Raw genomic sequence first — 14797 nt, forward strand, 5'->3', positions numbered from 1 at the left:
TGAACTGAAAGAGGATTCTGTAACTGGTCTTCCATACTTTACTAATGTTCCAATTCAGAACCTAGAGGTTATGCAGTTCTGTACATAGCCCATATTTCTCCTCTTTTTCTACACTCATGTTTTTATTACCCAAGGTCTAATGTGATACCTGGAAGAGAGCAGATGCTAAATAAATAAATGTATTGCTATTGTTAATAACCATCACTGCAAGAAACTTCTGAAAGACCTTTGGTGGCAAGGACAACACAAAGGTGAGTGGTAAGAACTTAGAATAATGGTTTCCTACTCAAAAACAGAGCAGCTTGTCTACATCTGTTCTTGAATGTATTTGTGAAAGAAAGTGCAGTCTCTGTATCAAAAAGACACACCACTATGCACAATAAATAAGTAATTAGATCCTTCACAGGCACAGATTTTAGAACTTCTCCTCAACCATAAAAATGTTTAGGATTGTTTTTCAAAATTGGAGTTTGCTTAAGAAGTAAAAAGCTAACCTTTCCAAACAATATGGCTTCTCTCTCACTTACCAACTTTACATTTCCCTGTATGGCCCCGGAAGATGACTGGTTAGCCAGAGACGGGTAAGATTCCTCAAGGGAGGAACAACCTAAGACAGGCACAGTTGCAGGGGGGCCATCAGGTGAGAAATTGGGGAACAACAGTGGTGAAGCTTAGAACCTCACCCCCCCCCCCCCGCCCTGTGTTGAGAGAAAGCTTCTGCATCCATGGATGTTTTATTGCCTTGTCTAGCTTGGATTAACACATAGTCTACAGGCACACACCTGATCATCTACAATTGCTCTTTTACAACACTAAACTATGTTTTCTACCTTTATCTTGCATCTACCTACCACTTCAGCAGTTTATCAAAGATAAAAATAATAATAATAATAAAGGGAGAATGTGGGATCCACATATAAATCAAGTATAAAAATCAAACGAATATTCATATTTGACCTGATTGTTTATAGTTCATAATGCGTGATCAGAACCGAAAGTTTCTGTGATGAATGCCCTTGTACTGTTCACCATGTAAGAACTTATTCACTATGTAAGAATTCGTTCACTATGTAAGAACTTGTTCGTTATGCTTCAGAAGATTGGAGACTGACGAGAACTAGGCTTGAGATGGATTAATGATTGTGCATTGAGCATTGACCCCCCTATAGAGAATTTTATTGTTGTTAACAACCATTTGATCAATAAATATGAGAGATGCCCTCTCAAAAAAAAAACCAAACAAACAACAACAACAAAAAATTGGAATTTGCTTAATTAAGGCTCTTTGTTTTGAGAATCAAATACAAAGACTTGGGCATAAAATACTGTAGCTACCTTGAATCTTGTTTAAAGTCTTCGTGACCTATTTTGCTAGCAAAGAGATGCTGAGGTTTCCACAGAGGTAGGAGAGAAAGCTGGGATCCTAACTGTCTTCAAACCTAAGAGTCAATGGGTCCAGAGAACCTAACTGATCAGGGATTATGCCCAATATCCAGTTACAGTTCACCACTGATCAGTTAAAAACTAGGGAGAATATAAACTGTTTTCATTGTTCAACCACAATCAATAAAAATGAAATATTCCACAAAAATGCAACACCACTAGAGCCTGCATAATTATAACTGAGAGTAGGGCACTAATCTTTATTGCTTCCCTGAGATATCTAGAAGTCCTTTCTTGGCAAAATAAACTATTAGTAACTCACAGAAACTCTCATCTCCCTCATCTATGCTCTGAGCAATAGCAGGAAGGGACACATTTAGCAGACTATAGTATTTGTACTCCCCCTTTCCCTAAAGAAGTTTTTCTCATCAAAGGGAGCAATTCTATTTTGGTCCTTATTTCCTGTGAGAAATGCAAGCATGGTTCTGGTGTGTGTGGCCATCATGCTATTTCTAACCACAATGTCCACAGCATGCCTGGTGTCTTGCAACAAGAGAAGGAAAAAAGTCTTTTAACATTTCTTAAGCCATTTCTAAGGGCACATTAGCTATGTGCCCTTACCTGCAAAGATCGCCTGCAGAGTACTCTGGAAACCATCAAGATATATGATTTTGGTGGAGAATCAGAATACAGTGAAGTTTGGCAAAATAATCAAATTCAATTGTTTAGAAACTGTCACTCTATGAAGTTGAAAGGTGTAGCTGATAATTATGAGATTCTTTGGTATCAGCCCTGTCATTAAAAAGAAAATATTCCTAATTAGCAGGTTCATCAAAGGAAACTGCTAGCTCAGAAGGTCATCTAAAACTGGATTAATAGAATTACCTTTATCTTGAGTTCCGGAATTAATGCTAAGTTAAGATTTATTCACTCATTCAGAAACATTTACTAAGTGGCCTACTATGTATCAGGAATGGTGATAGAAACAAAGAGCTGAAGCAAAGAGCAAAACAGTGAGTCCTGATGACATTAAAGTCCTAGGTTCCACTGCTTTCTAAGCCCACATATAGCCTCAACCTTCCTTTGGATGTGTGAGATACTCATAAATTCCTCTCTGCAACAATTTAAGTATTTTTATTGTTGTTACTTATAACTAAAGGAGTCCTATAAAATGCAAATAAAAAATTGTTCTTATCTGAAAGCTGAATAGGTATCTAAATTTACCAAACTGGGTCTAGAGGCAAAGGCAAAGAGGCTCTTAAATCTGCCTTCCCTTCATTTCACCTTTGACTTTTCTTTTTTTTTTCATCCACCTGTTCATTTTTTAATCTCATTTGAAATTTCCCTCCTTTTCCTTTTTTTTTCACTTTTTAAAATTTTGTTATCATTAATCTACAACACCTTTGACTTTTCTCTCAATATCATAAGCTCTCATGAGGAAACAAAGCATTAGTAGCTGAATTTGTTTAAAGAAGATAAAAAATAATAATCATTTTGCTGAACTTCAGTTCTGTGCTTAGATACAGAACTGAAAGGACAGATGACTCAGGTTGTGAGCTTTTAACTTATAGTTCAAATGCTAAAGCTAAGAGTTACATATCAGATGTGGATAACACAGGATCAATATATGCTAGATAATGGTTCCTATTAGTTAGAAGAACAATTCATGAAATAAGTTAATTTTTGTACTGAGTATTAATTTCCTGCTTTTTATGCTCTGCTATGTCCTTTTAGTCAAGCTGTCAGCTCTCTACCTAAGAAACATGCCCTGGAGAGAAATACCATCAACTGGCTTAAAGGAAGAATCTAACCTAGGTATAACCCTATAAGAGAATATATTTATTTTCAAAAAGACAAAAATGGGCTACAAAATTAAATCAAGGTTAACCAGGGAAAAGTAAAGAAACTTACTAATAATCCATATCATCAGAGTGAAGCAGAATCTGTAACATGACTGTGTTTAACAATAAAATAGAGAAAAACTGTTCATAATCTTAGACATCTTACTTCTGAAAAGAAAATGAGTCTTTTCAGAATGTAAGAAAGAAAAGGAAATCAGAAGTTCAGCCCAGGAGGTCCAACATCTGACTGATGAAAGTTGCAGAAGGGGAGACAGAGGAAGCAGGGAGAGGCTGACAGGTACACTACAAGTATGAGGATTACAGCTGGTCAGAGTACACGGTGGGAGAAAGACAGAACTGATGGATACCTGAAGTGCCTGAAGGTGCTGAGAGGAGTCACCAGGGGAACGGTTTGTGAAGAAAAAGTGATAAATACATAGACAATAGGGTCACTTCCTCCTCTGTGTTCCCATAGCATAATTACAGATATCCCTAAGCATCTCTGTTTGAACATTTAAAAGCTGAGTTGTAATTATTTATTTATGTATTTGTCCCTATGTAGGCAGTTACTAACTTTAGGAAAAATGAAATGTATGCAAGAAAGGACAAAAACAACAACAACTGTGGTTCACTGATGGTTCAGTTGTGTATTATAGTCCTTATGCTGTGGTGATAATAATGTAAACATTGAAGAGAATTCTAAACAAAGTATTCTTCGAAACTTAGGAAGAATAGGAGACAGGAAGCATGTATGTGTTAGTGGAAAAAGGGGTAGTAAAGAGGGCTAATTTTCCATAGTAAGAAATCAATAGATAATGCCTACTACTGGAAAATAAGTAGAGAAATATCAATGAAAGCATGTTGTTTAGTGATATGAAAGTAAATAGCAAATAAACAGGTCAGAGAGTTGAAAGTAGTGGCCTCTGAGGTATGGGATGGGAAAGTGTCCTAGGATAAATTACAGAAAGTTGGTATTTTTCATAAAAGACCTTGAAGATCTGGAATCAAGTTTCATGCATGTTTAAAAGGATTAAAAATTCAAACAAAAATAAAATGTAGGGAGGACATCAAAGAATGGTGTGACCTTTCTTCACCTACTCGGAGTGACCTCTGCAGATAGAACTAAGCCTGGGACTGATGAAAATCAATAATGACGAAGGTGGGACATTTTGAAAAGAAAGCATGATTTTCCACTTGGAACCAAATCCTGAGCATGATGCTCAGGGTCTCTCTGTTACTACAGTGTTTCATTTGTAAAACTGCTTGTGATTATTGGGGAAATTCGAGAACTTTTCATAGAAAAGGGTTGTCATTTTCTGGACATTCGGCTACAAATATAATGCCCTCAAAGTCCTAAGGGAAACAGACAGGCAAGCCTTGCTAAGACTGCTGACCAACTGTTTGATTCCTCTTCCTGAAAATACAAACTTTTCCCTGGTGGGTGATTGATTCACATGCAAATGAATACAAGGCTGGATGTTATAAACAAAAGGTATGAAATGAGAGGGATCTTTACACCTTTGCCTTCTTAAACACTGAACCAAAACATTTACTGGGCTAGAGGAATTTGATGATGTATACTTCAGAGGCATAAATTGCTGTGTAATCAAGTGAATTTTTTAAAAACTTATACAGAGATAGTAAGGAATTTAACATTTTCTCTCTATGAAAAAATTCCAAGGAAATTTTTAAACAAAACTCCCCTTAAAATGTAAACACAGTAAGAAATACATTTAATTATCACATGTAGGCTTTTAATGTTTTAAATGGCAACAACTCTTTTGGGGTAAGGACAAGGATTAAATAAGATCCAGTTAAGTGACTGGGAATTCCCCGAGGTAACAACAATCGCTAATTATGTCAAAATATCCAGGGAAGTGAAATGAGACAGAAAATGACATACATTTGCCAAACCTGTTCTAGGGAAAGTATCGTATGTGGCTAAAAGATGTATTTTTCCTTCAAACTTTTAAAATTTTAATGCAATTTATTATGCAGACCCATAGAAAATATGAAAGAATAGAATATAAGCACCCATATATCCTTCATCTAGACTTCACCAGTTGTTAAGATTTTTACCACTTTGTGTTCTTGCTCTCACTGGATTTTTCTTTCTCTTTGTGTAGTGCATCCTTTTTTCCCTGAAATATCTGGAAGTCATAGGCATCTTTTTATTTTTTCCCTTAATATCTCAGCATGTGTCCTAAGAATAGGAATATTCTCCTTCATAACCACAATACCATTATGATACCTATGAAAATTAATATTAATTTAAAATCATGTAATCTATAGTCCACATATAAATTTCCCTAATTGTCCTAAAGTGTCTTTTATATCTGTTCCCATTTTATTTCCTGATCCAGGATCCAATCAGTTCTCATACATCACATTCGGTTGTTACAGGTCTGGAAGGAATGTTTAGATGAGCTGCAAGGAACCCTACACGGTCATAACTGATCACTTTCTAGGAGGGTGGGCCCAGTTGATTGTGAGGGCCTTTTTTTTGCTCAAGGGATATAGACTATGGGGCCAAAACTGAATTGCTAGGCCAACAGAAGAGGGATTATCTTCTTAAAATTAATGCTCTTATGGAATGTTTAAACACTTATGGAAAGGTAAGGCTAGGGGTGCAGAGTACATCTTAGATAGTGACCTCAAGTTTTAAGAAGTGCCAAACTATGAGCATGCCCAGGACAGCAAATTATTAAGCAGTTTGAAGTTACACTGGCTTGACCCCATGTTTAGAAGAGTCATGAATAGGAGGTGCACCTGACAACAGAGTAAGAGTAGTGTATCCAAAATTACCTCTTCTGCAGCTGCTCATCAGACATGTTCAGCTCCTCTTTTAAGCGTATAAACCTGTCTTCTCTGAGCAGCCTAGAGCCATCATAGAGGCTTAGCTCCCGATCATGGATCAACCTAGGAGGACAGGGGAGAGTCAGGAAACAAATTAATCAGTTTTGAATGTTGAAGTTATTAGGGGTAGAATCTGTCAGTTAACATTTTAATCATGTATATTATTATTAATAACTGAATCTAACAATTTTATTAGATGCACCTTTTGTAATTTCAAGTTGGCTAGTGCTACAAACTTGGTGGTGGTGTCTGTACTAGAGGGCAGTAGTCATGGTTACTAGATGTGGATAGGGAGGAGGGGGACCAGAATGAGCTCGAGAGGAAGGAGGATGGAGATGAAAAGAAAAAGCTGAACGAGTGACTCATGATAACCCTGAGGTACGTATTAATGAACAAAGCAGTTTTGAGTCTAATGTAACTCTTTAAGGGACAGTATTATTAAAATATGAATGTTATTTCATATACCAACTATGATGGTGGCCTAAGGGTCACAGCACAAATAAACACAAAAGTAATTAAACTCACGATCTGCATCTTGGCAAGGTTAAAAAACTTTGACAGTTAGTTGAGGAAATGGATTACTCTATATATTTGAACTTCCTCAGAAAGTCAAATTTCAGAATGAAATGTATACAAGTGATAGAGTCAAGATGTAACAAACATTGTTATCATTAATCTCCTCAAATGACATAGGATGGGAATATTTTCCATGTGAGTTATACACAGTCTTCTCTTAACATTAAATTTTAGAGTTAATTAGGAATGGGTGGATATTTTCCCTACTTAAACTGAAATAAGAAAACAACAGTTACACAATGTTTGAGTCTGTAAACACCAAGTGAGGTTTTTTAGTTTCTATAAAAAATACTCAAACAGCTATTATACATTTTATATAAGGAACTATATTTTCTCCCTCAAAAAACATTTCTAGTAAGATCAACCAATAATTTAGATATAAGATTCATAAGAAGTTTGTAAATAGTGAAGCTATGACTGACAAATTGTAGAAACTTCAGCTGTGTAACTGCATCTATCAATCAGTATATATAAAGTCTTACAAAGTGATGATCAAAAGTTTTATTTTTTTCAGCCCTCACACACAGAATTTTGCTATGGCAGGGCCTTTTCCCAAAATGTTCATTATTTGAAGTTTTACTGTAGTATGTTTACAACAATAAAAACATCTGCTGGGCTACTTGGATATAGAAGTAAACGTTTCTCAGGATCTATGAAGCCCAGTTTAAAAAAGAAGACTGACAGTTCTAGTCTACTGTTTATGTAGTGTGTTTTTTTGTGTATGTGACTCATACTCATACAAACCTCTGCAATACAGCGAGCGTGCCTGCGTTGACCCTGTGAATGCCATCCAAGACGACGAGCTTTCCTTCCAGAGCAGCATTCACAAGGGGTGAGGACCGCCAGGCAGTGTCGCCATTGGGAAGAGTGTACCTCTGCTGCAGCAGATCGCGTGCCGTCATATCCTGGAACCAATCCCCATCACCCATCAAAGAAAATGCAGAATTAGTTTTTAAGATATGGATGGCAGCTTCTTTAGCTTTATAGTTCCCTCTCTCTGAACATAATATTCCATACAACAAATGGGAAGTCGATCTTCTCCAGCCCACCAAAGAGAAAGATATTCAGAAGCTTTTCTTGGTCATTTGACTTTCTTCTTATTCCTCATCCACATAATACAGTAACGAGTAGGGATTTTTCTTTTTCTTCTCCTTTTTATTTAGCATTTTCCCTCTCTTTTAAAATGTTCATTTGATAGTGACACAGATGATGGTAGTAATTTCTATGTGGGTCAGTCAGCTTTAGTCCTGCAGGGACCACAATGTGCAGATTCCTTTTTAAGAATTAGAGGCCATACAAGCTCCATGAGAGGAGAAGCTTATCGATAATCTGCATTTTCTTGCAGTTGAGTTATCTGGAAAAGCCATGCTAGCAATGATCACAGTGACTCATAATATTTAAAGAGGTTTAAAAATGGGGAAGAAAGTCATCAGATGAAGTATGGGAATTAACAAACAATAGAATGGTACTTACATGCAATTTTAAAAGCAGAAACACAATGTCCTAGTGCTAAAATAGTGTAACAGATTTAAGCAAAGTATTTAATAGTAGCAGCATATAAACATCTAGCTACTACAAAAAATTTGGGGACCATATAACATGAGCAATTTTTTTCTTATTCGTAGGGCTGAAACTAGTTTCTTTTCTACTATCAGCTTCTGTTAAATTTTGTGCTACTGCTATTGAACAAAAGTTAAACTTTTACAGTCAATTTTATCCAGAATTTAAAATCTTGTAAATTCTTTGATAACTCAACTCCATTTAAAGAAGACAGAAAACTAATTAATTTGCTTATATTCACAATGGCAACAAATCTGAAAGCAAGATTAAAATGTAAGTCTTAATTATTTTATTTTCTCACTATCAAAAAAGTACTGACTTAGGACATATGGACAGGTTTGTATTAAACCATATAGACACTTGAGAAACAATAACATTTAAACTCAGCAAGTCCCCCCCACAGTAAAGGCCTGCTTTGACACATTATTAAAGTTGGGCTTCACTCACTAATTTAATTTAATTTAATTATTCAACTATGAATTTTAAATTCTATGCAAACTATGTGAGCATGTCATTTTAAGCCGCCAAGAACAGTTGCAAAAGCAAAGACTAAATTTATCTTCATAATCAGTGTTTACTGAGATGGTTCATGGTGAGAATGAGCTCATTCTCCCTGGCAGCTCTGCTACAGAACAGCAGATGATCACACTACAAGAAAGAGAGGACAAACCAAAATACTGTTTGTAGGTCATTTTCATAATCAAATTATGAAAAAAATCAAATACACACAAATAAATCTTTTTAAAATTAATATAAAAACAGGTCAATTTAAAGAAAACTCTTGGCACTAATTATTCAAGAAAAATCTCTTGGTAATATCTTAAATGCCTCACAAGCGGGAAACACTGCTTTAGAAAAGGGACATTAACTTAATGTGAAATTTTATCTTATACTTTCCTTATCCTAATAGAAATTATGAGATTTCGTGAGGATATACACAATGCATAACAAAGTAGTATAAACAAAAAACCAAAAAAAATGAAGGAAATAAAAGAAGAGTAGACTTAGTTTCTTTTAAGCACTCCTACTGGTATTCAAAGGAGGTAACATGAAGGCATCCCACTGACACCATATTTTAATAGTTGTTCCATTTTTTTAAAAAATTATTGCAATTTTATTTGTTAATTATACCTCAGTAAAACTGGGGAGGTGGGAAAGTAATACAATTTTATCTCCTACCAGGGTCTCCAAGGACTTGGATGATTTGGCACTTGCCTCGGCCCCTCCCTCTCTCCTCACCCAAATGCTTTAGCCATATTGGCCTTTGTTTCTATCTGTCTGTATCTCATTTTTAAAAAAGTTTTTAACTTAAGTAGAGTTGACCATATTTTTAAAGAAGGGATGAGTGTTAATTTTGAAAACCCCAGCTTCAGACTGAAAATAGGTGGTATCCTGATGCAACTCAGCTCTTAAGTCTTTTGCCTGGGCTCAAAAAGAGGAGATGAGGAATGTGATTCTGGCATAATGTGACTCCAAAAGAGATGAGACTAGCGACTGGTAACATTTTTTGTTACTAACAGAAAAATTCCTCACTCTCATACCAAGATGTCCTGAATCACCACTGTGTGCACACTACGAAAAAGCACACTTCATTTGGTCATGATTCCAAAGTACCTTCATATCTTGTTAATTCACACACTGTCTACAAGATTTGCCTCATTCAAATGAGTGAATGTTTACTAATAAAGATGATGAGTAGAATATAAAGGGCTCCTTTTTTCCAGCGTAGCAGTTGGAGACTCTCTTTTGCTTACTGAAGTAAAAGGAATTGGTTATCTGTTGCTATAGAACATGTAGTAACAGATAATAAAGCTCAATGCTGTTAATGTCAACCACAACTACAGACCAGAAATATTCTCCCTTTCTTCATCTTCAGAGAGGCAGAGAATGGAAAACACTTGCTGTGTCTTGGAAGACTAGCTCATTTCAGTTTTATCACCTAAGTTTTATCATCTGCAGACTATGATGTTAAGGAGAGCCATTCTTCATTTCTAATATATCTTTGTATTAAGAGTAAAACCCCTCCTGAGAGAAAAAAAAAAGGCATTTCTTTTAATACAAGCTATTAGTTTTAGAATTAAGACCATGTATTGGGAAAAGGATGAAAATTCTAGCTTCCCCTCAAAGAGATAATTGTTCCATTTCCATAATATTAGTCATATTATCTTCAATTCTGCGAAACTGCAAGAACACCAAAGTGAAACTGAACTTTCACAGAACAACTGAACCTATCCAAACCTAACTAACAGAATTTTTTCAGCAGAGTCTAAAATGGGTCAGTGATATGAATTAATTTCAATAATAAGCTAATCTTTAAAATAGAGTAACAGCATTTTCAAATGTTTCTATCTATAGCATATTTGGGTTTTAGTGTCATGAAATTGTTTTAGTATCTTTATTTATTTTAACATATAAGGTATCATGGAACTGTTTAAAAAAATATATCATCCCTTTAATCTTCCTGCCTACACATATATCCCTAAAGCAAGTGGGAAGGCAGAATTAGAAAAAGAAAGTACTTATTCCCTGAGCATTTTGAAAGCCCACTAATAAAAAACTAGAAAGATAAATGTCCCCATTTTTGCATATATTTTTCTTATCCCTGAAACCTTTGAACTTAAGAGAACAAAAATAGCATTAATGATATCATAGAGCCTGAACCATTTCCTCTTTCTGTGTTTCCTTAAAAATTTAAAAATAACAGGACATGAAATCTTGTTCCTTTAGAGCTACCATTGTCTAACCTTCAACACCTCACATTCTCATTCAGATCCCTGGAAAACATCCACATATCTCTTAAGAGTCTGTGCCATTTGGAATTTTGCTCTTTCGATTTGCAATGTAGAACCACTACTAAAAATAAAAATATCCTATTAAATTGAAAAGAAGCGTAACAGCAAGATATGTATCAGAGAATACAGAGTTGAACCCAAAGCAATTATACATGTTTAATGTTTCTAGTACAGAAAAATACACTAATTTTTCTGAGATTCCCTCGAGAAACCTGGATATAAGTAATTTGTTTGATAAAATAACTGAAAAAAGTGGTTGTGTATCAGGTAGCTAGGATAAGATTAGAATTAGTTTTCCAAGGTATAATATCATTCAGAAAGATAAATGAAAATATTACAGTAAACTTTCAGTGTAAAAAGAAATGTGTGCTACTGCTTCATTTAAATATGAGTGTTGACAAGAAAGTAAAATTTTGTATTATAAAGCATGTATAACTTTTCAGGTAGAAAATTTAAATGATTATAGCAAAAGTAGGATATCACAATATATACGGCCTTAACAAGATTATTAAATATGCATTTGTACCACATATACAAACCTAGAAGAGTTCCTAGAAGAAAGAATTTAAGCTGGCTTGCAAACATAGGTATAATACAATGTACTATAATATTTAAAATAAGCAGTTAAAAAAAAAACTAAACAGGAAAGATGAAATTAGAAAAGGTAAAGATGATAACACAAAATGTACATTATAAGAGCATCTAAAGTATGAATCTAATCTAATATCTAACATAAAAAGAGTGACAATAGCCAATGATTCTATAACCTCCTTCTGTGTTGACAGATAGTAACTGCACTAATTGGGATGAGGATTTAATAGTGTGGGTAACTGTTGAACCACTGTATGGTACACTTGAAACTAATTTAAGATTGTATATCTACTATACTTCAATAAAAAAAGATACCTATGAAAATAGGCATTTTTCAGTGAACTAGAGCAAATAATCCTGAAATTCATATGGAGCCACAAAAGACCATGAATTGCCAAAGCACTCCTGAGAAAGAAGAACAAAACTGAGGGTATTACATTCCTTGGCTTCAAGCTATAGTACAAAGCTACACAGACCCATAAATCAAGAGAACAGAACAGAGAGCCCAGAATAAAACCCACACCTATAGGATTAGTTAATATATGATAAAGGAGCCATGAATATACAATGGGGAAAAGAGAGTCTCTTGAATAACTGGTGTTGGGAAAACTGGACAGCTACACACAAGAGAATGAAATTGGATTATTGTTTACTCCATGTACAAAAGTAAACTTGAAACTTGAAGTTCTAAATATAAGATGTGAAACCATAAAATGCTTAGAAGAAAACACAGGCAAAAATCTCATGAACATAAACATGAGTAATTTTTTTCTGAATACTTTCCCTGGGAAAGGGAAACAAACAAACAAAAACAAGTGGGACTACATCAAACTACAAAGCTTCTGTACAGCAAAGGATACCATCAGTAGAACAAAAAGGCAACATGTGTACAGTATGCAAGAATATATTCATAAATGATATGTCTGAAAATGGGTTAACATCCAAAATATACAAAGAACACTAAAAAGCAAATAACCCAATTAAAAAATGGGCAGAAGACCTCAACAGACATGTTTCCAAAGAAGAAATACAGATGGCCAACAGGCATATGAAAATATGTTCCCCACTGTTAATCATCAGAGAAATGCAAATCAAAACCACCGTGAGATATCACCTCACATCAGTGAGAATGGCCACTATCCAAAAAACAAGAACTAACAAGTGTTGGCGAGGATATGGAAAAAAGTGAACTCTTTTAACACTATTGGTGGGAATGTAAATCGATGCAGCTACTATGGAAAGCAGTACACAGGTTATTCACTAAAAACAGAAATACCATATGATGCAGTAATTTCACTTCTAGGAATTTACCTGAAGAAAACAAAATCCTTGATTTGAAAAGATAATGTGCACCCCTATGTTTACTGCCACATTATTTACAATAGCAAAGATAAGGAAGCAACCAAAGTGTCCATAAATAGATGAATGGATAAAGCAGCAGTTGTGTGTGTGTGTGTATATATATATATATATATATATATATATATATATATATATATACAATGGAATATTATTCAGCCACAAAAAAGATGTCCTGCCATTTGCAACAACATGGATAGATCTAGATGATATTATGCTCAGTGAAATAACCCAGGTGGAGAAAGACAAATAGCATATGATTTCACTAAAAAGCAAAAGCAAAACAAAAATGAACTAAACAGCAGATTCATAGACACTGGGAAATGGCTGATGTCCATGGGGAAGTGGTTGAGGTGGGGACGTGGAGAGGCAGAGGGGGCAAAAGTGGCCCAAAAATCTCAATCATAATATAAATTGGTCACAGGGGAATATAGTCAAGGATTCTGTAACATCTTTCCAAGCTGACAGAAAGTAACTGCACTAGTTGGGGTGTGAATTTAATAATGTGGGTAACTGTTGAACCACTGTGTTGTATACTTGAAGCTAATATAAGATTGTATATCAACTATACTTTGGTAAAAAAAAAAAGAGTGACAAAAAAAGTTATGTAAGTCATAATACCCACAGTATTGACACCAAAAAAAGCAGCCCTACAAGTCTTGATAATGAAACTGAGAAAACATTTGTTCCATGGGTCAGGTCATCATATAAAGAATAGTGTGCTGAGTTAAAAACAGTAACAATAATTACAGCAGCTAATACTTATGGAGAGCTTACTAGGTGCCAAGTACTTTATATAAATTAACTCACATGATCTTTATAACCTTGAGAAATAGGTATAATCATTGTCTTCATTCCACAGATGAGGTAACCGAGGTATGAAGAGGTTAAATAGCTTATCCAATCAAGGACATATAGCTAATAAGCAGAGAAGCCAGGCTGTCCTCAATAATATGATTGTAACAAATACAGCATCAAATTTTGATAAATAAAATTCCACAGAGAAAGAGCTGGTCTGGATTATTCAGTACTTGACTATATTACAGAGTGAACATAAGAAGAATGTGTCAACTGCACACCTCTCAAGCTATCCTCCACAAATGCAATTTCTCAGTCAACTCCTTTGAGAAGAGTTGGAAAGTAGAGACTACAATGTTAGCACTCCCAGAAATGCCCCCAAATGCAGCTAGTCTCTATTGTTTAAAAATATCTTTAAATAATAAATAAGAAAGATTGAAATAAAAATGCTTTAGTTTACAATAATTATCTCTCTAGGTGGATATGATTCTTCATTTTCTTATTTCTTAATTCAAAATATAAACAATAGGCATTTAATTTTGTTTGATTGGGGTAAATAAGTGTTATTAATGACTTTTTTCCAAAAGAATGATTTCCTTCTGAAGATGTTCCAGCTTATTTGAGCAAAATTTATCCTACCAAAAAAAATATCCTGCAAGTAGTATAAATACTAATAAAATTTGGAATTTAAGTGCACAAAAGAACACACCAAGACAAGCTGGTGTAAGCCATCAACTTCGTAATAAGGGCTTAATTCTGTCCATACCTATCAGTGACAGAACACTGCATAAATATTGCATAAGCAGAATGTTAATATTTTTAAGTCCCAGAATAGAAATGAAGCCATTATTTATAGTCTAAGCATGCTCCGTGAACAGAACGCAAGGCATGCTGCCAACATTCCTCAGAGTCATTTATGTTTGATCTCAAACAAAAAGGCCTCTCCTTTTACATAGTGTACAATTATTTGTAAACTCCTTCATACTTTTCCCTCAAGTCCTTCTTTTAAAGAACTATTTTTAACCTGTCACATGTAATAAA

The 14797-nt window shown here is 34.7% G+C and overlaps 1 protein-coding gene across 8 annotated transcripts in view; it reads right to left on the minus strand.

Moving 5' to 3' along the window:
• VWA8 (von Willebrand factor A domain containing 8) overlaps positions 1 to 14797 on the minus strand; it is a 386353-nt gene that overhangs the window by 251017 nt on the left and 120539 nt on the right. For all 8 annotated transcript variants that reach the window (XR_012121063.1, XR_012121064.1, XM_073212563.1 and 5 more), the window contains 2 exons: positions 7401 to 7561; positions 6030 to 6143 (listed from right to left, as the gene is read on the minus strand). Coding sequence is in view for 6 of the 8 variants with exons in the window: in XM_073212563.1 (XP_073068664.1) it covers positions 6030 to 6143; positions 7401 to 7561 (275 nt within the window). In the remaining 2 variants the exon portion in view is untranslated. The remainder of the gene's footprint in view (positions 1 to 6029; positions 6144 to 7400; positions 7562 to 14797) is intronic.

This window comes from Manis javanica, chromosome 9 (genome assembly GCF_040802235.1).
Source record: "Manis javanica isolate MJ-LG chromosome 9, MJ_LKY, whole genome shotgun sequence".
NCBI classification, from domain to species: Eukaryota; Metazoa; Chordata; class Mammalia; order Pholidota; family Manidae; genus Manis; species Manis javanica.